The sequence below is a fragment of the Papaver somniferum genome, unplaced genomic scaffold (genome assembly GCF_003573695.1).
Source record: "Papaver somniferum cultivar HN1 unplaced genomic scaffold, ASM357369v1 unplaced-scaffold_19, whole genome shotgun sequence".
Lineage (NCBI taxonomy): Eukaryota > Viridiplantae > Streptophyta > Magnoliopsida > Ranunculales > Papaveraceae > Papaver > Papaver somniferum.
In genome coordinates this window covers 4,991,954-5,018,932 of record NW_020628818.1, presented here as the reverse complement: position 1 = coordinate 5,018,932, position 26,979 = coordinate 4,991,954, and the positions used below count along the sequence as shown (strand labels likewise).

Here is a 26,979-nt window from a genome sequence, read left to right as displayed (position 1 = left end):
ACTTACTCAAAAAAAATCAAATTGACAGTAGCTTATTGGATACACAAACAACCGATGTTCAAAGGAATGCCTCTTCAATATTTCATGCTTAAACGGAAGCTCGTGGTCTTCGAGCTACCTTAATTTCTCTCTATATGTAGTGTTTGCTATTATTGTTAGTTGGTTGTACTTTGTTCCGTAAGGTGTTTTCCTTGTAACCGTTTTGCTTTTGTTTTATTTGGTCGGCTTTTGCCTCTCTTTTTTGGGGGTCTGCCAATATAAAATTGGTTGTAAAAAGGGAATGCATCTTCGATATTTCATGCTCAAGTGAAAGCTCGTGGTCTTCGAATCATCTTAGTTTCCCTCTGTATTTACTGTTTCATGTTGTTGTTAGTTAGTTGTACTTTGTTCCGTAAAGTGTTGTCCTCGTAACTGCTTTGCTTTTGGTTGGTTTTTGTCACTCTTTTTTTTTTTTGATCAATCTTGTTATGTTGTGTTCATGCTTAGTCAGCCAGTTCCCCTATAACAAATCCTATTCACAGATAAAAATAAATAAATAGGGAAACATTTGCATTTAAGTATAGAAGCAATGAACTCCAACCATTACTAGCCACTAAGTGTATATTTATGGTGGGGATTACAAAGAAAAAATAAAATAAAATGTAAAGGTAGGGAAAGAGATGCAAGGGATATTAGGGGGGAAATCCACTCTTCATTCATTCATTCATTTTACAGCAGTATATTATTTCTTAAATCTTTCATCAATAATTGTCTTAAAAGCGACTAAACAAGCAGACTTTTTCGTCCCCGGTCCCGAGTAACTTAATGACGGCCATGCTCTTTGAGTACAGTATTTGGCACAATTGAAGTGGCTCTATGCAACAATAGCCTTCTCCCCCCTTATAAAACCCAAAACCTCTATCAACTTAACTCAATCCAAGATCATTTTCACTCCCTCTCTCCCTCTCTCTAGAAAATGGCGAATAAGCAGAATTTCACAGTCTGTTGCTGTTTCAACAGATCGTATAAACTAAGAGCATCTGAAGCACCAAAAGATGTAATCAACTTATTCAACCAGTACTCAGTTAACGGTACCATGACTGTTGATAATTTCCAAGATTTCTTATTCCACTATGAAGGCGAAAAGGATACAACAAAAGAACGCGCACAAAAGATCATGGATGAAGTACTGAAACAACAACACCATCATGTTAAGATTTTTCATAGAAAAGAAGAGTTTAATCTTGAAGCTTTCTTCAGGTTTCTCTTCAGTGATTCTAATCCTCCTCTTCTACCCCAGGTAAACTCGTTAATTATGATTATACTTTTCATTTTAGGGTTATGAAGTCAATTGATAAAGTCATGACAGAAACAGTTATAATAAGTCTACGACTGATGAAAGTCTCCCTTTGGGAACTGGAATTCTTTGGCCAGTGAGATTTTTTCTTCATTTGCAACTTTTGTCACCCTGCAGGCTGCAACAAATACGAGTTGAAACTTGAAAGACTTTATGGTCATATATTAGGATGTTAGATTGCCGGAATAATTTGGGTGATGACCGGACTTGGATTATTATACCACAAAAAATGAACTTTTAGTATCTGACATAGGTGGTTAAGAGATGACCATGAGGCTTCTAAATTTCTAATTCTAAGCTAATACCGATATGCGACGTGTCCTGTGACTCGGTTAGTTGTTAATTATTTCCTAAATACTAAACTATATCTTCTTCATCGTCTCCGAGAAAAATGATTTTATAACGAATAAACAATCATTTTCTAGGAATTTCTATTCTGGTATGTCATCTGTTAACTTATGTGTTTAAATTGACCAAAAAGTTTCATGCGGCGCATGTGCCGTGACTACAGGGAGGATTAATTATGTTATTCATCACTTTGCCACCTTCAAACAAAAATCCCAGTTATCAGTATTTATTAAATCCGATTAGGTTGTTAGGTAATTCGGCACCCAAGTAGATATTTGGAGTGCACAATTTTTTCTTTTTGTTCTGTTTTACCGGATTGCATCTGTTTTCACATAATATCAACTCCTTAGGGTGCGATTTTACGTATACGTAACAATGATATTACGTATACGTGCATTGCAACGGCCAACAGGTCTTCTACTGGGTGCAGGAATTGACATAATGGTAGAGGATGTGTTATTCCCATGGCAAAGACTATTTTCTAAAAGATATAGTATCATTTTCATGTAGGCTTTTAGTAAAGTGTAAACAAATGGTAGTTGTGCATAGAATCGAGAACACGAAATTAGTTAAAAAAACCAAAATCAACAGAAGATTTTGATACTGTTTAAATGGAAAAAAATGTAAAAATAATTAAGATGTAAACAGTTTCATCCTACCTATTTTTAAATATTTTTTTTTTATTTTTAATTTACATCAGGATACATCCAGTTTCATCCTTTCTATTTTTTAAGTTTAAGTTAGGATGAATCCAGTTTCATCCTTGTCTATTTCACTCAAAATAAATTTTTCTCGTCCATTTGAATCTTGTTTTAAAAATATTTGGACAAATGACTCATTTTACGAATCAAGAATTATTAACGCATTCTGTCCGTATGTCGGTGGGTCATCGGGTACCAAATTATCATCACTCTCTATCTCATGAAATTGTTATAGACACCCTCGTATTGGTTTAGGGGTTTATCAAACCTCGACTGAAGAATGAAATTATATGGGGCACCCACTTAGTAAGCTCAGATGTAATTCTGGTGTTCTTTTAGAACTTTTAGTAAGCCTAGACGTTTTTGCTTATGATTTTGCAGGTTCACCATGATATGACTGCACCACTGTCACATTATTTCATATACACAGGGCACAATTCGTACTTAACCGGGAATCAAATAAGTAGTAAATGCAGCGACGTACCGATCATACAGGCTCTCCAGAAAGGTGTAAGAGTAATCGAGTTAGATTTATGGCCGAATTCATCGAAAGATTACATCGATGTTGTTCATGGATGGTATAAACTTTAGGCTCGTCTTTGTAACATGCAATAGTTTACAACATTCTATAACTGTTCGTCTATTCTACATTTTTGTTTGAAATCATTTTCTCTGCTGGATTTTAGGACGTTAACAACTCGAATTGATCTCATAAAATGTTTGAGATCTATCAAAGAATATGCTTTTGTCGCTTCACCATACCCTGTTGTAATAACTCTAGAAGACCATCTTACTCCGGATCTTCAGTCAAAAGTAGCTAAGGTAGAGTTTACTGTTCTGTTCTTTACTCTTTTGGATTTTGTAATGAGCCATTTTGCCAACTAGAAATTAACCGGATTCACTTGTAGATGATAACTGAAACATATGGAAAGATGTTGTTTAACCCTGCCAAAGAAGGCTCAGCAGAATCCCGTTCACCCGAATCGTTGAAATATCGGATCCTTATCTCAACTAAACCACCAAAAAAGCGGCAAGAACCTGAGGATACGAAGGAAATGGAGATGGGTTCCCACCACCAAAAGGACGAACCGTGGGGAGAGGAAGTTTCTGACCTTGAAAAAAGCCATAAGGTAGTAAAACAGCAAATTCAAAAGTCATTTCATTTCTTTAAACTTTTCTTACCGAGTCAGAACTGTTTTGTATAGCCAAAGAAAGATCGCGAGGAGAACGAAGATTCAGATGATGGTGGGGAGTCTGCATTGCAGCTCATTGCACCACCCAAGTATGAAGCTCTAATTGCTATTCATGGTGCAAAAAGCAAGGGTGAAGTGCATGAAGTCTTAAGGGTGGTTCCTGACAAAACATGTCGTATCAGCTGGAACGAACTGAAATTTAAAAAAGCCACAGAGACTCATAAATCTCATGTAGTCAGGTACCTAAACCTTGTTCAATTTGCACTGTTTGGTCAAGTTTCTTCTTATTGTCGTGGATCTAGCTAATGACCAAATTTTTGTAGGTTCACACAGAAGAATTTTCTTAGGATTTATCCAAAAGGCAGTAGAATTACCTCATCAAATTACAACCCATTAATGGGGTGGATTCATGGAGCTCAAATGGTTGCGCTTAATATGCAGGTACCGGAGAATCTCCATTTTTCGTCTCTTCCTTTTGAGCTAGTAGAAATATGTTTCACAATGTTATGTTCTTGGATACAGGGATATGGAAGGTCACTCTGGATGATGCACGGAATGTTTAGAGCCAATGGAGGGTCTGGCTATGTTAAAAAACCACAATTTCTCCTTGAAAATTCTGGTCCATATCACCACTTTTCCCATTTCAGTGACAGTTTACCGGTGGCGAAAACCTTGAAGGTATAGCTAGCCTGATCTAACCATCACTACTATGTGCAACATTCATTTTGCTAACGAATTTTGTCTACTGCTAACAGGTAAACTTATACATGGGAGAAGGGTGGCACTTGGATTTCAAACATACACATTTTGATTTGTTCTCCCCGCCAGATTTCTACACAAAAGTAAGATTCTTAGATAAATCTTGAAGTCAGTTTAACCGCGCATTTGTTATTTCTAACTGACTTACCGAATTTTGACAGATTGGTATTGCTGGCGTGAAATGTGATTCAGTTCTGAAGCAAACAGAAACAATCAATGATGATTGGACACCTGTTTGGGATCAAGAATTTGAATTCCCATTATCTGTTCCTGAGCTTGCTTTGCTGCGAATTCAAGTCCATGAATCTGATCCAACAGGGAAGGATGATTTTGGAGGTCAGACTTGTTTACCCGTTTCTGAGCTGCGAGCAGGGATCAGAGCAGTTCCACTATACAGCCGCAAGGGAGAGAAATATAAATCGGTAAAGCTTCTTATGAAATTCGAATTTTGCTGAAAAATTTGCTGTGGACTTGCAACTACTTTTATGTAATGGCTTGAATGATGTAAATTTTACCAAGGATCATAGGTAATGCTATTGTAACTTTAAGGTTGTGAATAAGGAGTTTTATCATCTGGATGGTGAACTTTTTACTGCTAAACGCGATAATAAATTTGTTCAGTTTCCAGACAGTCTGAGTTTTACGAGTTTTAAACTGCTATACAAACTTACATGTAGTCTGCTGATTCAATCATGTTGAGAAATAATAACTGAAAAAAATGATTCCTCCTAAAATTTGAAGATACAAGAAAGTGTTATATCAAAAATTTACAATGAGTAGAAGTAAAGAAAAAAATGATATAAGTATGAAACTATCCTATACAGAAAAAAAAAAATCGAAACAATGTCAAAGAATTATATTCAATACTTGGGTTTGAATTTCACTCTGAAACAATGGTGATGCCATCAAAATCCATCTCCTCGCAAAGTAGTAGAGCTCTGTCAAGATTAGCTACGATATCAGAAATCGTTGGCCGGTCTTTCCCTTCAACATTCACACAACGCAAAGCTGTGTAAGCTGCCAACTCCACTGCCTCAGCTTCATTCCCCTCCGGTTTCCCTACTCTAACATCTAACAAATCCCACAATTCTCCATTCACAATCTTTGGAACTACCAATTCTACCATTCTAATCAAATTTCCCCCATCGTCTTCGTCTTTCAATATCGCTCTCTTACCGGTTAATACCTCCAACAACACTACACCCAAGCAATAAATATCAGTTTTTGGAGTCAATACATTCAGGCTGTAATACTCCGGATCCATATACCCAACTGTTCCAGCTGCCTTCATCGAGATAGACTCTCCTTCTACTTCAGGTCCCATTAGTGATAACCCAAAATCGGATACTTTGCCAGTCCAAGTTGCATCTAGTAAGATATTAGATGACTTGATATCCCTGTGAATTATAGGTGGAACCGCGTAGACATGAAGATATTCGATCCCTCTAGCGGCGTCTAATACAACTTTGATCCTCATTTTCCATGAGTTCAAAATACTACTACTTTTCTCAACGTTGCTCATCGAGTGTAAATGATCATAGAGTGCACCATTCTTCATGTATTCATAAACAAGAAGCCTCTCATCTTTCTCTACACAGAATCCCACCAACCCAACTAGATGTTTGTGATGGAGACGCGATAAGAATTCTAGTTCTGATTGAAATGCAGATTCTTTCTCTTGAAGTTTTTTAAGCTTGGAACTATTCTCACCTCTTTTAATGGCAACTTTACGGCCATCGCTGAGCTTTCCCTTGTAGACCAATCCAAAACTTCCTCCACCAATTTTGTTCTCCAGGGAGAACTGATTGGTAGCTAAAGCAAGGTCTGACAGAGAAAATTCCTGAGCTCTATCGCCACGAATTGATGAAGTTCCACTTCGTTGGCGTCTCATTGCTAGCGAAGTCTGGCGTCTAATGGTGGATGATCTTGAAAACGGAGGAGTTAAAGAACCACTTCCACTTTGGGTAGGATTAGAATTGCCTCTAGTAATTGTAGGTTGCACTGAATTATGAATCTTTTTTTGTCGACAACAACAAATTCCTGTCCAAAGACAGTAAATAACAGTGCAAATACCCAAAAGAGTTCCAACTGATCCAACGATTGCAAATGCCAATAAACCCTTGTTTCTAGCTGTCCAAAATGATTGTCTCCTGGGTTCCTGAGGTGGCGATGATGGTGAGGGCGGTAGTGGTGAGGGTGTCAATGGAGTTCCAATATCACTTTCACATTGCCTGCAAATATTTCCAGAACCAGAACATAGTGTATCTGAATCAGGATACACACCACAGCTACATAAAGATTGAGTACATGGACCTGGAATAATTTTAGGCAACGGAAGGCCATTTCTTGAATTAGCAGTAGTATTCATAGAAAAACCAGCTCCCCAACAGATGACTGAAAGGTTCGACGTTGTTAATCCGCAAGTAAAATCCGAACCAGCAACCAATGACTCAAATGGTACACCTTGTGTAACATTTCCTGTAAGTCCCCCATTACCTCCCCAACAAACAACAGTACCATTCGGTTTTGTAATAGCACAAGTATGATTCAATCCCAGTGCTAAACTAGAACTCTCCAAAACCCAAGTCGAATTCAATGAACTAGGAAAATTCAACTGCCCTGAAGCATTATTTCCATTACAAATCAAAGAACCATTTGTACTAAAACCACAAACATGAGAAGCTCCAGCATTTAAACTCAACATGGATATACTACCAAATTTGTTCTGAATATCAGAAGCAATATCATTTTTAATACCCCAACAATGAATTGTTTGATTACTACTCAAAATCCCACAAGAAAAACCATTACCAGAAGTTAAAGACTGAAACTTTTCTGGAATCACCGGAGAAGGAAAGTTACCATTTTGACCTCTCCAGCAATCAACAAAACCGGTGTCATTTTTAATTGCACAAACATGATCTTCTCCAACTGATAAATCTCTCAATCTAACAGTAGTATTAAAATACACCCTTTTCACTGAAAATACAGAATCCCAACAGAAAAAACTAGACCCACCTGAAGTTAATCCACAGAAAAAATCCTTCCCACCAGAAATTCCTTCATAAGAAAAATTGGGTTGAATCAAAACACTTCCATTTCTTCCAAAACATTGAATTTTTTGTCTTGTTTCTTCAGCGACAATTCCACAAACAGTTTGTGAACCATAACCAATAGCTAGAGTTGAAGAAGAACCATAACCATTAACAAGTAGTGTAAAATCAGTAATGAAGATTACTGTTAAAAGTGTAATAATCTTCATCAGAAAAAACAAATGGGTTTTCTCTTCATTGGAGCTTAAGAAGAAGAAGAAGAAGAAGAAGAAGAGAAAACAAAAAATGAGACTGAAATTATTTCAAAGAGCTATTAAAAATGATGAAGAATTTAGACATAATTTTCACATTGGTTTGTTAGGTCAAGAGTCTCAACGACGGCGTGAGGAGAGAGTGACCGAGTAAGGAGGAATTATTACGTGGGTTGTTCTTTTCTTCGGTGTGGACCGTATTTGTGTCCGGTCAAAGATTGGACCGTGTCAAAAGAGTTGATTAGCTGAGTGTGAACGTCAGCTTAATGGAATGGTGGTGGTGCAATGGTGGTTGTAAAGAGAGGGGAAAAGCAATATATTCTTGGGCGCATTTATTGAAGTTATTATGATGCATCTTATTCTTTTGCTAATTAATTTGCCGCGGTTTATAGGAGTGGAGAGATAGAGCTGGTGATGTGAAAGCTGACATGATCCAGAGAGAAAAAACATACGACATCTATCTTTTGCCGCGGTCTGGTGGCAGTGGGAGAGTGGGGGGCAACTTGTAACTGGGATCCCAAAACCTGTTTATCGATATTTTCACAAGGTAACCTATAAAATTGTCAATTTTGATTCATCTTTGCCACACTAAAAAGAAATATATCTTCTTTTTTTCTTTTTGTTGTCTTTTTTATCTATAATTCTGGTTCGCCAATGTTTAGTATATTCATAGAGCGTTTGGATACACATTCAGAAGTTGTTTTTTGAGTTTTGGAAACAAAAAAATCAGAAATTAATTTGGATAAACAATTTCAGAATGACTTCCGGAAGAACAAAAGTTAGCTTTTTGTGAAGCAAAATATTTTTACTTCTGAAATTTGGAATGTGGAGTCTTATGGGAAACACTGGTCATTTCGTGTTAAAAGAAAAATTAATAAAGGAAATTGCAAAAAAAAAAATGTTTAGGGGGTGAAAAATGAGACTTTGAATTAATCTTTAAAAAGAAAAGAGTATATCATTGAATTAGTAAAAAGTGGACTTCAAACCATTCTATTTGCATGTTTTTCCAGACAATTTGTTGGAAACTTTTTTACTACCAATAACTTTTCGGACAAAAGTTTTACCCGGGTACTACTACTTATCAACAATTTCATGTCTGATAAAAGTTGAAACATAGAAATGGTTTTACAGTTGAGCCTATGAATGTGAATATTCTTGCATGACATTCAATTACTCCCACGCACTAACACATAACGCACGTACGTGCAAGCATAAGAAAAAAACCAAATATGTTCCTAAAAGCCAAGCCACCAGCTAAACTTGCAGAGTAGAGAATGTGAAATTGTGAGCCAGCCACAACTATTGAAAAGTGTACCATTTACACAACTATTGTAGACTTAAATATCATCTTCCTTTTTTCAACACAGATAGGAGCCAGCCACCCTAAGAAAACAATAACAAACATAAAACTTTCGGCTTTATTGACTATTAACAATTTTGATTCAAATTTTAGCTACATTTAAGTATATCTAAAGACCTAAACAACCCAGGCAGTGTCCTCATAAAATTAGTAATGATGACTGTCTATCATACTGTCCATACAAATTTCTTGAAGTTTTAGTACTAGAAACCAATATGAACTTTCATTGCTTGAAGGCCAAAAAAACAACATAATTTAGAAGGTTTTAATCATGAACCTTCCGAATGAATTTTGTTTTCACAATTATGAATCCTTCTTACCCACGGATTCTATGAGATTAAGCAATTGCAGAAAGTAATACGAGACACCTCCTATAGTCGCGTATTGTAGTATCTTATTGGTTCCTTCGACCGTCGGAAAATCCGCAACTTTAGCTTGGTTGAATCCTCCGATTAACCATCCTAGATTCCGATAACCTCCCTCGTGCAGGTTCGAGACCGCCATCAGTGACCTGTAGGCACATAAAAGAGACGTTAGAATTTGACCATCACTCAACTCAATGATTATGGGACTAACTACAGGGAGCTTAGACCTTAAAATCTCACCTTAGACCTTCACCACAAACTACAAGGAGCTTCTCGTCTTTGTTCGGTACGGACGAGTCGACATGACTGAGAAATGTGGGGTTAATGGTGGTGAATTTTTGACCAGTCCAGAGACCAATGTACCCAAAATGAACGTGTTAAAAGAGAGTAATCCTCATCTTTTATGAACAATGGCACATGTAGTGTTCCAGGTATATGTGCTTTCTCTCTTTCCCAAACCGGTCGAATGTCGAGTAATAAAAACCCTTCGTTTTCCATAACAGGTATAGCTTCTTTGGGAGATATGGCTTTGACCGTACCTGACTGAACGAGTTTCTTGCCACTGATTGATGCTGCTGCTTGAATACATAGAGAACGATTGAATTTGATCAAGTGGGGGTTTTGTGGTTTGCATTTCAGTTTGACATTTGATGTGTAGAACTGGTTTTCTAATTGAATCGCCATCTATCTTCGTCTCTACTCAGTAGTCTGTACTGGTGATCTCTACTTTTCTACTCTGACATACATCTCTCTTATCCAAAATAGCACCACCAGTCATATTCACGTTCAATATTTCATCTATCTTTACTCTGCGAGCTAAGCACCGAGTCAACTCGGTTATATGGATCGAATATATAATATATGTCCAGGGCCTCCAGGCCCAGTTTAGTGTCTCGTCTTTTCTAGTAAGTTCTGCGAGCTTCTGGAGTCGATGGGAAAACTACCTAGAAGGATCTAAAAACAACAGATGAAAACTCCAGAAACAGCTTGAATCATCTCTATATAAACACCTCTTACATCGAATTGTTATTAATCTCAAGTAAGCTAAGCTAAAATCAAAATCACCACTACATCTACATTTCAATTCAATTACTACTCGATCGTTACTGCTCAACATCAACAAATGGCTTTCAGAATAATTGGTTTGAATGATCCAATTTTCTCAGGTTTTGAAGACATATTTGATGTACCAGACCATGAAGTTGAAAAATCAGCCACACCATCAAAGAAGTATGTAAGAGATGCAAAAGCGATGGCAGCGACACCAGCAGATATCAAAGAGTACCCAGATTCGTATGTGTTTGTAGTTGACATGCCAGGGTTGAAATCAGAGGAAATCAAAGTTCAAGTGGAAGATGATAACGTGCTTGTCGTCACAGGGGTGCGTCAAAGAGAAAGCGAGAAGGAGAAAGAAGTGAAATATGTGAGGATGGAAAGAAGGATTGGGAAGTTTATGAGGAAATTTGTGCTTCCAGAGAACGCAAATATTGATGCAATTTCAGCTGTTTGCGTTGATGGTGTGCTTACTATTACTGTTCAGAAGTTGCCTCCACCTGAACCTAAGAAGCCTAAGACTATTCAGGTCACAGTTGGGTAAAAGTACTGCACTAGATGTGATCAAAATGAGTGTCTGGTTGTTTTTCTTTCTTTTGTGTGTCTAGTTCTGTGTTGTTTGGAGTCCTGTACTTTTGTCAAAATTAAATAAAAGTTTGTTCGGAAATAATTTGGTTGATCAAAAGGAAATGTGAAAATCACATGTACAAAGCACAACTTTGCCTGCCTGAGAACTTGACTTTAGAGGAAAAAACCAACAAGTACAAGCTTTTAACAAAATCAAATAGGAGTTAAGCTCGTACATAAACAATGGCTTCATACCTTACGAAGCAAAATGACAGCAATTTGTTACCGGCACTTGACAAAGGTGTTTGTAATATACAGGTCATGAAGTTAGATGGAAATAATCCATCATGTACAGGTTTGGTGAGATCTTAGTACTGTGTCCAAAAAGAAGCCGGAATCCCGTGCTTCTGAAACCATTCAGGCATGTGGAACCTTTCATGGAGGACAGGTCTTACGTCTTTTTGAATGGATAACAGCTTAAGAAGAGGAAGAAGGACGTCCAACAGCTGAATCGGACATAGAAAGCAGTGAGCAATAAGTTTTCGCAAAGTGATCCTACAGTAAGCTTTGCCATTTAAAAAAAAAGAAACTTTAGATGAATGCAATTCAAGGTACCTGTTGATCTGGAGGTTGCCCTGCAGAAAATGGAACGCAAGGTATTCCATTTAGCGGTTGCAACAGGAAACTGAATGGGTTGTTATCAACTATAACAATTCGACGGAGGTCCTTTGATAGGCTAGAAAGATCTTTCACATGTTCTCTGTACTGGCTGTAATTTTTTAACAACATAAGAATTTTATCAAACAAGTTACGAAAGTCCAACTTTGTGGCAACAAAATGAAAAGCATCACCCCTTAAATTTCCCTTTTTATTTTTATCGCACTACCCTCTCACAAGAATGAAATAAAAATTACTGATGGAACTCTGTGGAATGATGAAGTCTAGGGCATTAGAGAATGAAATCCAGACTTGCTCTACTTTGGGCTACAGCATTCACGGATTTCAGATGCATCATTTATTATGATAGTACTCCCTCCGTTTCTTAAAAAGAGATGAGTAAATGGAAGAAGAGGCTCTAAAGCTGCTACACAATTAACTTCCAAAATAGTTTTACTTATTCCAATATATATAGTGCGGTGTGCAGCTGTCCCTTTTCCGACCTATAAGTCTAAAAAACTATTTCCGTGAAATTCGGCAATCCAGGTATGTAGTAGGAGATATGGTAACCAAGAACATCACTTGATAACATTTAAGCGCCTTCCTATTTACCGTGTATACTCGTTTGAATCCTTCAGCAACACAACTACTTAATCACACTAAACTAAAGTCATAGGAATCCTAAGAGTTGGGAAACCAAGAGCTGAATTCCATTCTCTATTTCTCTCGGTCCAAATACTCCAGTAAACACTGAAACATACACCTTTACAGTACAAACATCATCAATCATACTTGAGAAAATTGTAGAATTAAAACATAAGAAGAACTTACGTGTTAGTTGTGGAAGGCCTATAAAGACGATGGCAGAACAGCTTTTCACTATCTATTCTATCAACAAGAGGTCTAGCATAACCTGGTACATGCAAACCAAATAATTAAGAAAGAAACATCAAGACAGTTCAAAGACCAAGAGAATGACGATCAGCCAAAAAGAACAAACCTTCGAGACCAGCAGTAAAAAGCACAAGGTCAGCAAATTCACTAGCTTGTTTTAAGAACTCGTTTAAACCCGGCCGCTCAAATACCGTAACTTGATTCACCTTAGGTTTTCCATTAGTTTCCTTCAGAATCAGACAAGTTTCACTCAATTAAGCTCCATTTTAGCATAACATCATCACATCAAATATAATAAAAACGTAAAAGTAAAATTTAGTCATACCTTGTCCGAAGACACGCATTCGAATTCAAACCAACTCAAGCCAGCTTCTATAGCTTGATTACGAAGAGCTGCAGGCAGGCTAGACGTTTCGTATGCACATATTAATGTCTCATCCAAATCAAGAACTAACTACAATTAACATGAATGACCGTTATCAATAGGATTCGCCAAAAAAACCCCATACATCCATACAAAGAAGTGTCAGAATAATCCTCCCAAACTCGACCAACAAAATATATAACATGGTTTATTTTTGAAGATTAGGTCACTGAGACTACATTTAACTTAGTTTCTGAGGAATCAAGTGTAGGTACTCTCTTAATTTATTTATATAGACTAGTGTTTTGATTTCTATTGCATTGAGCACTGGGCACAGTTTATTTGCCTTATACCCAATTGCCTTTTGCTCCATACATTTGGTTACTTAACTTGATTACTTGATACAAAAAGATGGTCTAAAGCTGAAAAGAGAACTGCAGAAAGTATTGGTTCCATTCAACCCAATAAGCCCTCTGAAGAACACATAAATGCTGTTGCAGACTTAAGTTCAGATGGTCTCCTGCAACGTAGTCCTACAACCCCACATTTTCCAGACATGGTCATTCATTTCATAAGGCGTGTATGTGGTGTATGAGTGTTTAGATTTCTGTAAAGGTAGCTAGATTATGGTTTCAGGAGGCGAAATCTAATAGATTCGAAAACGCGAGTGGAAAATTTGTCTCTGGACAAGACTTCATCTATACACTGGATCATCAGAAGTTACTACCAGCCTTCTAACTAAACCATGACTTTCATTTTCATCATCAACATCATAATTTCCAAAATGGCCACCGATTTTTCAAATAATGCTGATTTTTTTGCCAATTGAAATATAAGCAAAAAGTCAAATAAAAGATGCAAAATTCGATTATTTACCGTGAGCTTCTCAATGTGATGATGACGATCATCATCCTCATCCGCATCCGCATCACCCGCAGCAGGAGCAGAAGAATGAAGAATCGGGAGTTCAACAACAGGCAGGGGTTTAAAAGAAGTAGAAAGTGCAGGAATTGGATAATGGATACCAATAAATGAAAGAAGTTGAGTAGTAACTAAAGGGATCTGAATAAAGATCTCTAATAAAAACCCAAACCAGTTTAATACTGAATTCCATATTAGGGTTTTAGTTGTGTATACTACTTCGCCTTGACCTACATCGGCCATGGCTTCTTCTTCTCTGATGAAAATGAAATTTTGATTGATTTGGGGTTGGGGATATAATCTGGTAAATTAACTATAATTGATGTTTAATTATAATAATAATGATGGTGATGGTGTAGCAGCTAATGATTGATTGTTAGAGGAAAAGCATTAGCAAAACCCAATTCCTGAGTTCGTCCTTTCTTTTATTTGATGGATCCGACTCCTTCCTGCTTTTGCTTTCTTCTTTGTTCTTTTCTCTTTTTTATTCAACCATGGGGTACAGGGTATGTGGATCCCATTTATTAAGAACGTGTACAATAATGTTGAACCAAAGGGGCCAAACAAAATGAGTCCAGGACCATGACTAATCCTGGCAAGTACTATTTTTTTTTTATTATTATTATCTTTTTTTTTTATAATCAAAGGCCTTCAAAAAGGTTAATGATCTCCCTCAACTGTTGGAATGAGCCAAACAGGAGGAACAGACCAGTACATAGAGGAATTGTTCTTCTTTGCCCATAGAGCAAGCTCATGAGCTACACAGTTACAAATACGAGGTTGAAAGCTAAAAATACAAGCAACTAACTTAGAAGAGAAGAACTGAATGTCTTTAAAAATAGCATCTGTACGCGAGTCTCCATCAAACTTGCCAGCAGAAAATTGACCGATGAGAGATTTCGCATCACTCTCAACAATGATATGAGTGAACTGTTGCTCCAAGGCCTTCTTCAGAACAGCCCGGATGGCTCTGGCTTCAGTTTCTTCGGCAGAATGAACTTCAAAGACTAAGGAAGCACAAAAGGAAGCTTTCTTTGAGAAGTCACGCATCACATACCATGCACCATTTTCTCCAGAGATCACATCAAAGGCAACATCAGTATTGCATTTAATCCAACCAAGAGAGGGGGGCATCCATTTGCCACAAATACCAACATACATCAAAGGGGAGACAGTGATACTAGGTTTCCTGGTAAGGAGCATAGCTCTAGCTCTGGCTAGGACAATAATATGGTTTTCAGACAAATTTTGAAAGATAAAATTGTTTCTACTGGTCCAGATAGACCACATAATAGCAACAAAGAGTCTTTGAGCTTCATCAGGAAGTTTAGAGACAACATCAGTTAACCAAAAGATGAGCCAGTCAATGAAAGATTTGTTTTGGAAAAACTGAGTGTTAATGTTGAAATCAGAAATAAACCAAACCCTGCTTGCAAAAGGACAAAGAACCAGAGCATGCATAATGGATTCATGAGGATCAGTACACATAGGGAAATCCACAGTCTGCATATGCATTCTAGTATGCAAAATAGTTCTAGAAGGCAGGGCATTTCTAGCTGCTTTCCATAAAAAAAAACTTGAATCTTGTATGGGATTCTAACTTTCCAAATATGCATCCAAAGATTTTTACAGGGAGATGGCCTAAGGCTTCTGAGTCCCATGTAGGAAGATTTAGAGGTAAATTTGCCATTCTTTGGAAGATCCCAAGCCCTCCTATCAGGAGTGCAAAGTTGGCTTAAGGGAATGGTAACAATCTTATGAACAGAAGCATTGTCAAAGTGGGTATTAAGTCTAGAAACATCCCAGTTTCTAGTGAAAGGATTAATAAAGTAAGAAACTTTAACATTGGGGTCAGGTGGGACTAGGGGATTTGGGGTGGGAGAACCCAGAGTAGGTATCCATTTATCACACCAAGGATCAACAAATTGTACATTTCCCACAATCCAAGAAATAAAAGGCTTTATCAGTTCTTTAATGGCATGCAAGCACCTCCATGTCCAAAAGCACTTATCAGTGCACTTGGCATTCAAGAAATCAGTTCTTGGGAAATACTTAGCCTTGAGAACAGTAGCTAACAAGCAATCAAGATTTTTAATAATTCTCCAAGCATTCCTAGCTAGCATGGCTAAGTTGTTTAGTTCAGCCTTTCTAAAACCCAAACCACCTTCTGCTTTGGGGGAGCAAAGAATATCCCAACCAAGCAAATGTAGTTTCCGATCTTTTGGGTCTAAAGTTCCCCCCACTAGAACTTACAGAGGTGAGAATCCATCTATTTATAGAGGTGTTTAGGAATAAGAAAGTCATCCATTTGGAAGAGGGTAATAGCTTGGCCAATGTGTTTTATAAGGGTAGTTCTAGCAGCCTGGGATGAGAGCTTATGAAGCCAGACATTGATTCTGGCATCCACAGCCTGGAGAATACCCATATGGGTTCGGATTTTGGAAGCTTGGAAAACAGTAGGAGTTCCAAGACATTTCTCTCCCAGATCCCTGCTTTGAATATCGAAAATATTGGCCAATAGGGCGTTCCTATGTTCAAGGATCTTCCTACTAAACAGAATACCCGAGTTTTCAAAATTTATTTCTTGCCCAGAAGCCAAACAGTATTTTTGAAGATAGTCTTTTATGACAAGAAAATTTTGGGTAGTGACTTTAGAAAACAAAAGAGAATCATCAGCAAACAAAAGATGTGTCATTTCAGGGGCATCTTTGTAAATTTTGATACCTTCTACAATATCCCTTTTCTGAAGATTATCTATGTAAGAAGATAGAGCTTCAAAGCATATAATGTAGAGATAAGGAGAGAGAGGGTCACCCTGTATTAGACCTCTTTCAGGTTTGAAAAAACCCAGTGGGGCTGCCATTTAGAAGGACAGAGTAGGAAACAGTGGAGACACATTGATTTATAAGCTTAACCCAATGGTGAGAAAGACCCATTTTAGTCAACACTTTCTCTAGGAAATCCCATTCAAGCTTATCGTAAGCCTTGGACATATCAAGTTTGATGGCTGCTATGCCTTCAGTTTTGTCATTCTGATTGACAACATATATGGCTTCATTAGCTAGAAGAATATTATCAGAATTACTCCTCTTTGGTATGAAGGCACTTTGATATTGGGATATTATAGTGTTCATAAAAGTTTTAAGTCTATTAGCAAGAGTTTTAGAGAGAATTTTGTAAATGAAGTTGCAGAGCCCAATGGATCTGTACTGAGACACTAGTTCAGCTAAAGGGACTTTAGGAATAAGGGAAATATTGGTATGGTTAAAAACCTTAGCAATATTCCCAGTTCTGAAACAGGTTTGAGTCATATCAATGACAACATCCTCCACAACGTCCCAATGTTTTTGATAAAAAAAGGCCAGTAAAACCATCTGGACTAGAGGCCTTTTTTCCTCCCATTTGGAAAACATCATTTTTTATCTCCTTAGGAGTAAGAGGCAAATTTAGAGAAGCATTATCCTCATCAAAAAATTTGATAGGGAGGTCTGCCAGGATTTCCTCTTGAAATTGCTGAGAATGGGAAGAATAAAGGTTTTTAAAATAATCTATGAAAGAAGTTGTAATGTACCCGGAGGTACAGCGACAAGATTTGGATAGTAACCAATTGATTCAGAGAATCAAGTTTCTCTGCTCTTACGAACAACTTACAAATCGAGTAAATGATTGGTTTTTGGTTAAAATTGGGTTAGTCCAAAGATACGGACTTCACTAGTTTAAATAATAGCTAAGTTTATCTCTCAACATCCAACGCTCACTACTCTCCCAGATGGTTACATCTAAACCATCCATTACAACTGATATTATCCACTAATTAAGACGATTAACTAATTAATAACACTTACTACTTTTACTAACTACTAACATGGGTATGATATGGGGATACCCTTCATACCATAATAGGTATATGACATTCCTTACTCCTTGGAAACATCCTTGTCCTCAAGGATGAGAAATGAGCTTCCAGGTCTTCATTTGATTAATGTACTGTCTCCATGTACAAGTGACTGCCAGTCTACCCACAATTAATAAATGTTGCAAAATAAAGCTGAATGTAGGTTGTAAGTTTTTTGTAAGACCCACTTGTCATATTGGACCCATAGTCCCATAGCCCAGCAATGCCCTCGAGTGTGCTTGACTCCCAACAATATGCAATGTCAAAATCATCGCGATTCCCATCTTGGAAAACACTTGAAGAAGTTGCACTACCAATAATACACATGGATGTCCCATTACCACCAGAAAAAACAAGTCTAAGAGTAGTGGCAGTCGAAAAAACTGGATCAAAAGGAATTATCCATCCTTGAAAGTTTGGTGCTCCTGCAGGGCCAATATGCATAAGAATTCCATTTCTATTTCCATATAAGATGTGATCAATCCGCTCCCTATTTTCTGCATCATCTGGAATTATACAAGCATATAGAAGAAAAGACCGGAATATGCATTCCCACAATAAATCTAGCAAAACGAATTTGGCGGTGATGTGTACTCTAACAAATACTAGCGGGAAATGCTTCAGCCTTCGCATTACCAATCCAGAAAATTCCAAATGAATACAGTCCCTTATTGGAGCGAGAGAAAGATCATCAAAATCCACAGCTGAATTGGAGACTTTAATCTAGGCGATCGATAAAAACAAGTATTACCAGGTGCATCTATCCAATTCGACACGGGAAGAACTGTGACCCAAGTATCAACACAATATGCATAGGCTGCAGCAAAATAAAAATACCCTTGACCTCCTAGATGAAATTTGTCCAATGACAGTCCATTCCCGATGCTCCATAAGGCAGTGGTAACCGATCTTAACTTCCATCTCAAGTACCCTAACTGCAGCATTATATTAAGAATTATTTCAACCTCTGCAGCAAACTCCACAGGGTCGCCATCACCAGGCTGTAGCTGCGACAATGGATGAACTGCAGCGTGAAAATGCACTTGAAAAAACCCACGAGAGTGCACATTTGAAATGCTGAATGGAAGTAGCTTTATGAATATTGTTCTGAGATGAAAAACGACACAACAAAAACAATACATAAATGTTTCTCTCTTTGTTTTCCACTTTCGTACCAGGAGCATAGTACTGATGATATTTCTCTCGGGCACTTCAGCAGGCAGTTCGAAAACATTACGACTGTATCCATTTGTAGTCAACAAATAAACATTCTCACACACAAATTCATAACCGTATTCAACAATCCATTTGGACACAAGAAACACAGTGACCCCATAAGCAATTGTAATCACACAACATTCATAAGTAGTTGTAAAGTAAGAATACCCATGATTAGCTAACAACTTTCCTCTATCATATATCCGACGAGAAAACTTGATGAGAAAAAAGAGACATGCATCAACCGTTACTTGGTAACTCGCCATATCCAAGTTGTCAATCATGTGACAAATTCTTAAGAATCTAAAGAACCTTCTTGAAAGTATAAGCATAAACATAGAAGTAGAAACATGAATTCCAACAAGTTTAGCTGCTGAACTTACAACTTTAAGCATTTGTAGAAGAATCTTGTCAGTTGAGGTACAAGGTGAGTGCACAAACCTAGCAAGAGTGAAGTAAACTCCCACAAATACCCCCTGAGATTGGGTCTACGATACCAACAACATATGATAAGGCACACCAGAGAAGGAGAATGCATACACAATCCACCAACATTCCCAGCACTCCAAAAGCCCATACGAAGAAAATTTGTCAAACCACCTTGGTTGCGACCAGAGGTAAGGTACTGAGTACAGAAAGGTAAGTGCCAGTATATCCAATAATGCAAAACTGTCACTTGTATATAATCACCATCAAATAAACCCATCGATTGACCCAATAAGAACAGTCACCCCGGAAGTATTTTTATCATCACAAAATTCATTAATATCTGCAAAATAAAAGAAAAAATACTTTTGAGCACTATCTAACACCTTGCCACGATCGTATATCCAGTGAGCAGAACTGATGATAAGGAAGAGACATTCATCCACTATTAACTTGTAACTCATTTGCGCTGTCTTAAGCAGTAAGATAAAAACATCTCCACCATCACACAGACACCAAGCTCCACTCTCAGTAATTATAAAAAAGAATACCAAAGGAGTATCAGTAAAACCACCAGTAATTAACAGACAAGTAACTGTTTTACTAAACAACACATCTGGTTGGTAACAGTATTTGCTAATAATATCATGAACAAGTCTCCTATAGTGTTTATCCAACAATTTGAAACCCACGGAAAATTTAGAATACCTTCCCATAAGTTGAATTTCTTTCCCACGATCAAATACTCTATCCATTATGAGTTGCAAGAGGAAATCAACTCCAACATCACTGAATTTAATAGATTTACTCTCAGAAATTTTATGAAACAACATGCCTGCAATATTAGTAACACCACCTCTAGCTAATATATCCATAATTGATTCACCAACCAACCAATCTACCCGGTACCCAGGTTTGTGAAAAATGTCATGAACAGAATTGCCATTGTAGTTGGCCACCAAAATAGAATAAACAGAGAATGCAAACGAACATGAAGTATGTGTATCAAACCAAATTCAGAAATTCCGAAATAAGAAAAACTCTTAATGAGTTTGAATTCTTTTCCTGGATCAAATATGATACGAAAATCATCGAAGAGAAGAGTAAAACATTGCTTACCAATTAGTTTACTGTTACTAATGACCAATTCCTTCGAGCATTCGGGTTGTGCAACCTCATAGCGCATAATTTCTTTATATTGAAAATTCAAAGCATCAGGAAATCTTCATCTTCGTCGAAGAAAAACTAAGGAATGATAATTTCGAAATCTATACAATCACCATCTTCTTCAGTTTCAACAAATAAAAATTGGGGTATCAACTCTAATTCGAGAGAATCCTTTTCTTCATCAACACCAGGAGGAGTTGATTTGATTTCCGCAGATGGAGAGATAGTGAAATCCCCAAGTGAATTAGTAGACTCTTCCATGTTTGATGGCTGATGTGTATCGATTCCAAGAAGATTTATAAGAATATTCATTTGGGTATTCAAATTATTCACAGCTAACTTCATATTGGCAACATTAGATTTCAATTCAGTAATCGATGCACCTTGTTGATGAACTGTGTTTGAGAGATCTGTAATTTGTTGTGTGGTAGAGATGGATACAGGTTCCAAGAAAGGAGTCCGATACCAATTGTCATGTACTTGGAGGTACAGTGACAAGATTTGGATAGTAACCACTTGATTCAGAGAATCAAGTTTCTCTGCTCTTGCGAACAGCCTACAAATCGAGTAAACGATTGGTTTTTGATTAAAATTGGGTTAGTCCAAAGATACAGACTTCACTAGCTTAAATAATAGCTAGGTTTATCTCTCAGCATCCAACGCTCACTACTCTCCCAGATGGTTGCATCTAAACCATCCATTACAACTGATATTATCCACTAATTAAGACAATTAACTAATTGATAACACTTACTACCTTTACTAATTACTAACATGGGTATGATATGGGGATACCCTTCATACCATAGTAGGTATATGACAGAAGTTCCAATACTATCTTTATCAGTTAGAAAAGTATTTACGGAATTCTTTATCCAGCTAATAGCATTCATTTTCCTCCTAAAGAGAGTGACTCTATGAAAATAGGGTGGATTTTTGTCACCTTCATGTTGATGGTGGTTTTTATCTTAGGGTCAAAATCGTAAAACTGTACATCTGACATGACGTCACTATGACCATTAGCGCATTTATTGAATCAATTAGCATGCCTACGTAATAATTACCGGGGTACCTTTTTTTTACATGGGTCATGTTCCACGGCAGAACCCTTAACAATGACTGACATCATCTATGCCAAACCCTAATTCTCATGCTACCGCGCCAAGGCATGCCAACCATGCCAGCCACACCACTATGTCAATGACATACCACGCCAGCCACGTCTCCGCGCCAAGGCATGCCAACCATGCCAGCCGCACCACTGTGCCAATGGCATACCATGCCAGCCACGTCTCCACACTAAGGCATGCCAACCATGCCAGCCGCACCACTGTGCCAATGGCATACCATGCCAGCCACGTCTCCGCGCCAGGGCATGCCAACCATGCCATCCACGTCTACGCGCCAAGGCATGCCAACCATGCCAGCTGCACCACTGTGCCAATGACATACCATGCCAGCCACATCTCCGCGCCAAGGCATGCCAACCATGCCAGCCGCACCTACGCGCCAAGGCATACCAACCATGCCAGCTGCACCACTGCGTCAATGGCATGCCATGCCAGCCGCACCTCCGCGCCAAAGCATGCCATGCCACATGTGCCAATGGCATGCCAACCACCTTGTCGCGCCATACATGCCATCCTTCCCTATGCGGCTACCAAAACGAAGGCGTGCGATGATCAACGGCCACCCTTTCATCTTAGATGCAAATCTTATCCGTCCAAGGTCTCCAAACAACGCATGGTAACATTTGGCCCAAAACCCTAGTTTTGGCCACGCCAAGGCATGCCAATGGCATGCCAACCACCTTGCCGCGCCATACCATGCCGGCCTTCCCTATGCGGCTACCAAAACGAAGGAGTTCAATGATCAACGGCCACCCTTCCATCTTAGATGCAAATCTTATCCGTCCAAGGTCGCCAAACAACGCATGGTAACCTTTGGCCCAAAACCCTAGTTTTGGCCACGCCAAACCGCGCCAAGGCAGTCCATGTCACATGTGCCAATGGCATGCCAACCACCTTGCCGCGCCATACCTTGCTGGTCTTCCTTATGAGGCTACCAAAACGAAGGCGTGCGATGATCAAATGCCACCCTTCCATCTTAGATGCAAATCTTAGCCGTCCAAGTCGCCAAACAACCGCATGGTAACCCTTGGCCCAAAACCCTAGTTTTGGCCACGCCAAACCGTGCCAAGGCATGCCATGCGAATGGCATGCCAACCACCTTGCCGCGCCATACCATGCCGGCGTTCCCTATGCGGCTACCTAAACGAAGGCGTGCGATGATCAACGTCCACCCTTCCATTTTAGATGCAAATCTTAGCCGTCCAAGGTCGCCAACCAACGCATGGCAACATTTGGCCCAACGCCAAAACCCTAATTTTGGCCACGCCAATACATTCCGGCCATGCCACATGTGACAATGTCATGCCAACCACCTTGCCGCGCCATGCCATGCCAGCCTTATCCTTCACGGCTGCTAAAACAAAGGCGTGCAACAATCAACGACCACCCTTCCATCTTAGATGCAAATCTTAGCCGTCCAAGGTCGCCAACCAACACATGGTAACCTTTGTCCCAACTCCAAAACCCTAATTTTGTCCATGCCATACCGCACCAAGGCATGCCCGCCATGCCACATGTGCCAATGGCATGCCAGCCGCCTTGCTGCGCCATACCATGACGGCCTTCCCTATGCGCCTACCAAAACGAAGGCCTGCAACATTCAACGGCCACTTTTCATCTAAGATGCAGATCTTAGCCGTCCAAGGTTACCAGCTAACGCATGGCAACCTTTGGCTCTAGTTTGGTCGCGCCTAAACAAAGCCAAAACCCTAACTTTTGGCCGCGCCTAAACTAGGACATATTAAAGCCATACTGATCATGCTTTCACGCCACTGGCTACCAAACGAAGGGTTACAATAATCAACGACTACCTTTCCTCGACCGTCGAAGGTCACCACCGAGTCGGCTAGTCTCCCAAGCTCAACTTGCCAGACAACAACAACATGCTACATGTTTTCCATGAAAACGCTCGAGACATCAACACATGTCACAAACTTGGGGATTCTCATTGGGTATTGGTTTGGCGGTTTACAGCGTGCGGCGTACACTACGCCCATTATAAGATAGTGTCATAAGGATGAGGCGGTTAGTAAATACAGGGAGTAATGGTGAAAATCTTTCTTTTATGGAACATCAATTCCAGGGGTTACCGGTTACCACCTCCTCCCATTTACTCACCCGTTTCCCATATCTTAATGAGACCACAGTACGTTTCAGTTCGACTGGTATAAATAGGCATTACCTATTTCCACCGAACAACAAGTTAAGGTCAAGAGGATACAACACTCAGAAAATATTTGCTAGCTTTCTATCTGTTAACTTCTCACTTTCTGATACAAGTCGTGAAACAACTACTCTTCCAGAATCAACTATTATGGTCTCAACACTCTCTTCACTTCCCTCCCCAAAACCAACCCTTCTCCTTCACTTTGTGACCGAAGCAAGTCTGGAACGACCATTTATTGGTTTAGGCCGGATTGTACAGATTGATCTCTCGAATCTAAAGTACTCCCTTGCATTATGTTGTTTAGGTTTTAAACTCATTTGTCACCCACACACCCGAAATTACCAAAATCAGCAGATATCGTTTTCACCCTCAGACAATTGGCGACCACAGTGAGAGATCAATCTCTCAGTTCCAACACCAATTCCAGAATACGTTTCTATAACTCAGGAAGATGGTCGGTTTTAGGGCTGAATCTGTGTCCTCAAGTTTCACTCAGGTGAACGGAAGTGTTTCCTCCCCCAACGCAACGACCAACAACGCAATCGACGAAGAAATACCAAGGCTGACTGACTTGGCGCGGATTCAGGAGATCCACACCAAGAACATGGGTCTGATGAAATATGCGATTAACATCATACTGTACTTCCTCATCAACTTAACGGAAGAGTTGAACGATTCACTTACCCCAGAAGCTCCAAGACTAAGAACTAACATCCCAAACGATCACTCCCAAGTCAACAACTTCACTACTAATCAGAAACCAGTAGGCCAGAAAGCGGCCTCACTGGTGGAAGATTTATGTGAACTCTTACATCTTTCAAAAGATCAACGGATGGAGACGTTCACCGCCGTCAATCGAATGGCGCTAAACGCGTCCTTGATTCCTTCACGCTTGGAAACATCAAGAACGCCAGAGATGTCCATCAACAATATCACATTTACCGACGACAACATGATGGAGGAGGGCATAACCGTGCCCTACACGTCACAGCCCGTATCAAGGACGTGGAATTCAAAAAGGCTCTCACCGACACGGGAGAATCCTCCAATGTTATTACCCTCAGGACGCTCAGAACGGCCAGGGTACGGACGAACGAAGTCGTGCAACAGTCCACTACAATGACTGATTTAGAAGGCAACCAAACCAGCACGTATGGGTACGTTAACCCGAATCTATCAGTAGGACCCGTCCAGTCAAAAGCAAGGTTCGAGGTAATCGAAAAAGAGCCAGATTACCACATGATACTGGGAAGACCATGGCTCCACGACAACAGAATCATTCCTTCGACGTATCACCGATACTTGAAAACCATGTTAAACGGAGAAGTTGTTCGCATCGCTGCATCATTATCTCCCTATGCGTCGAACTGTGGCATGGAGATTTTTGAACCAAGAAAGGGCCCGGAGGCCACAACCAACAAGGCTCACCACACTCCACTTCCAAAGTGGACGTCCATTGAAAAAAGCGACGGTCTTGCACCGCTTCACGGAGAAATCCGGTTTCACACCCCCCTTCAAAAGAAAGACACGCCAGCCTCCACCCGCCAAACCGGAGTTCGTCTTGCACCCATAACAAGCGAGGACGGGATTTTATCATGGGTCATGATGAAAAAGGGAAAACCGTATATCAGTGCCGCTGTTAGTAATTAACAGGAGAGACTACCACACAGTCTCTACGCCCAATGAAACAAAAACGTAGTAACGAGCCGCAGGAGGAAGTACCTAATGCACCACGACAACTACAAGACGGGACCAACTCTATCATGGACGATCTTGAGGTTGTTAATGTCAGGAGTGAAGAATCTCCGCGACCCATCTCGATCAACTCGAATTAGTGCGCGGACGAACGCGTAAAGCTGGTAGACCTTCTCAAGGAATATCAAGACGTATTCGCATGGACATATGAGGAAATGCATGGCTTGGACGAGAAGCTGGTCACTCATCATTTACATTTGATACCCGGATCCAAACCGGTCAAGCAGACCCCGAGACAATTCCGGCACGATGAGGAAGAACAGATTAAGGTAGATATTCAAAAGCTACTAGCGGCTGGTTTCATCAAACTGATTCACCACCCTACTTGGTTGGCCAACGTAGTTCCGGTAAAAAAGAAGAATGGCCAGATCAGGTGATGTGTTGATTTTAGTGATTTGAACAAATGTTGTCCTAAAGATGACTTTCCGCTCCCCAACATTGACATGCTAGTAGACGCCACCAGTGGACATGGTATGTTCTCTTTCATGGATGGATACAGTGGCTACAACCAAATAAAGATGTACGAACACGACGCGAGTAAGATGGCTTTTTAAACTCCTCTTATAAACTTTTAATACACCGTGATGCCCTTCGGTTTGAAAAACGCTGGCGCCATATACCAACGCGCCATGAGCACTATTTTTCACGACATGATGCACAAGCAAGTCGGAGATTATGTAGATGACATAGTGGTCAAGTCAAAAACTCGGGCATCCCATGCAGGAATTCTGCGGCAGGTGTTTGAAAGATGTCGCGAGTACAAACTGAAGATGAATCCATTGAAGTATGCTTTTGGTGTCTCTTCGGGCAAGTTCCTAGGTTTCCAGGTGGCTTCCGAGGGAATTAAAGTTGACCCAGTCAAAACACAAGCCATCCTCACGATGCCACCACCGCGAACCGTGAAAGAACTCCAGAGTTTCATGGGTAAAATAAACTACATTCGCCGCTTCATACCAGGATTGGATCAACTTGTTGCTTCGTTTACCCCCTTACTGAAGAAAGAAGTAAGCTTCGTGTGGACCACACTACAACAGGAAGCGTTCCGGAAGATTCAACAAACATTATATTCCCCAACCGTAATGAAATCTCCCATACAAGGAAGACCACTACACCTCTGAACTGCTTTTAGTAACACTGCCGTCGGAGCTCTCCTCGCCCAAGAAGATGACGAAGGGATTGAACATCCCATCTACTACTTCAGTCGAACTTTAAGAGATGTCGAACTCAGATATCCCAAAGAAAAAAAAGCATGCTTAGCTTTGATCCACTCCATCCAGAAATTCAGGCATTACCTACTTTCCAATAAAGTGGTGCTGATATCTAAGTCTGATCCTGTGAAGTTCTTCCTATCAAAACCGGCCCTGATAGGAAGACCGTCCAAATGGCTCCTCCAAATGTC

General features: G+C 39.5%; 4 protein-coding genes and 1 pseudogene across 5 annotated transcripts; 2 read left to right on the top strand and 3 right to left on the bottom strand.

The window, feature by feature from the left end:
* Nucleotides 1-714: 714 nt before the first annotated feature.
* LOC113338348 (phosphoinositide phospholipase C 2-like) lies at nucleotides 715-4,968 on the top strand. The gene is made up of 9 exons (XM_026583790.1): nucleotides 715-1,279; nucleotides 2,767-2,963; nucleotides 3,072-3,207; nucleotides 3,294-3,515; nucleotides 3,591-3,817; nucleotides 3,902-4,019; nucleotides 4,101-4,256; nucleotides 4,334-4,420; nucleotides 4,499-4,968. Exons 1-9 carry the CDS (start codon nucleotides 956-958, stop codon nucleotides 4,790-4,792), a joined length of 1,761 nt encoding a protein of 586 aa, XP_026439575.1. The 5' UTR covers nucleotides 715-955; the 3' UTR covers nucleotides 4,793-4,968.
* Nucleotides 4,924-7,797, bottom strand: LOC113338347 (putative serine/threonine-protein kinase-like protein CCR3). Its single transcript, XM_026583789.1, has one exon. The coding sequence runs from the start codon at nucleotides 7,597-7,599 to the stop codon at nucleotides 5,218-5,220; it is 2,382 nt and encodes a 793-aa protein (XP_026439574.1). The 5' UTR covers nucleotides 7,600-7,797; the 3' UTR covers nucleotides 4,924-5,217.
* Nucleotides 7,798-9,187: 1,390 nt separating this feature from the next.
* On the bottom strand, nucleotides 9,188-10,216 carry LOC113338777 (annotated as a pseudogene).
* Nucleotides 10,217-10,347: 131 nt separating this feature from the next.
* LOC113338778 (17.1 kDa class II heat shock protein-like) lies at nucleotides 10,348-11,104 on the top strand. The gene has a single exon (XM_026584167.1). The coding sequence runs from the start codon at nucleotides 10,490-10,492 to the stop codon at nucleotides 10,961-10,963; it is 474 nt and encodes a 157-aa protein (XP_026439952.1). The 5' UTR covers nucleotides 10,348-10,489; the 3' UTR covers nucleotides 10,964-11,104.
* Nucleotides 11,079-14,288, bottom strand: LOC113338776 (probable C-terminal domain small phosphatase). Of its 2 annotated transcripts, none has more exons than XM_026584165.1 (6): nucleotides 13,778-14,288; nucleotides 12,863-12,991; nucleotides 12,644-12,764; nucleotides 12,475-12,556; nucleotides 11,602-11,755; nucleotides 11,079-11,492 (listed from the first exon to the last, which is right to left on the bottom strand). In XM_026584165.1, exons 1-6 carry the CDS (start codon nucleotides 14,063-14,065, stop codon nucleotides 11,355-11,357), a joined length of 912 nt encoding a protein of 303 aa, XP_026439950.1. In that variant the 5' UTR covers nucleotides 14,066-14,288; the 3' UTR covers nucleotides 11,079-11,354. The 2 variants fall into 2 exon arrangements, with proteins under 2 accessions (XP_026439950.1, XP_026439951.1); XM_026584166.1 differs by having other exon boundaries at nucleotides 12,863-12,941; nucleotides 13,778-13,966.
* Between the last annotated feature and the right edge of the window lie 12,691 nt (nucleotides 14,289-26,979).

Bases quoted from the DNA above. Each gene is read 5' to 3' on its own strand.
- LOC113338348 (XM_026583790.1), top strand. From the start codon at position 956: ATGGCGAATAAGCAGAATTTCACAGTCTGTTGCTGTTTCAACAGATCG. The intron at 1,280-2,766 runs GTAAACTCGTTA...ATGATTTTGCAG, and splicing joins ATCCTCCTCTTCTACCCCAG to GTTCACCATGATATGACTGC. The intron at 4,421-4,498 runs GTAAGATTCTTA...GAATTTTGACAG, and splicing joins CGCCAGATTTCTACACAAAA to ATTGGTATTGCTGGCGTGAA.
- LOC113338347 (XM_026583789.1), bottom strand. From the start codon at position 7,599: ATGAAGATTATTACACTTTTAACAGTAATCTTCATTACTGATTTTACA.
- LOC113338778 (XM_026584167.1), top strand. From the start codon at position 10,490: ATGGCTTTCAGAATAATTGGTTTGAATGATCCAATTTTCTCAGGTTTT.
- LOC113338776 (XM_026584165.1), bottom strand. From the start codon at position 14,065: ATGGCCGATGTAGGTCAAGGCGAAGTAGTATACACAACTAAAACCCTA. The intron at 12,557-12,643 runs GTTTGTTCTTTT...TGCATGTACCAG, and splicing joins TTTTACTGCTGGTCTCGAAG to GTTATGCTAGACCTCTTGTT. The intron at 11,756-12,474 runs GTAAGTTCTTCT...AAAAAATTACAG, and splicing joins AGGCCTTCCACAACTAACAC to CCAGTACAGAGAACATGTGA.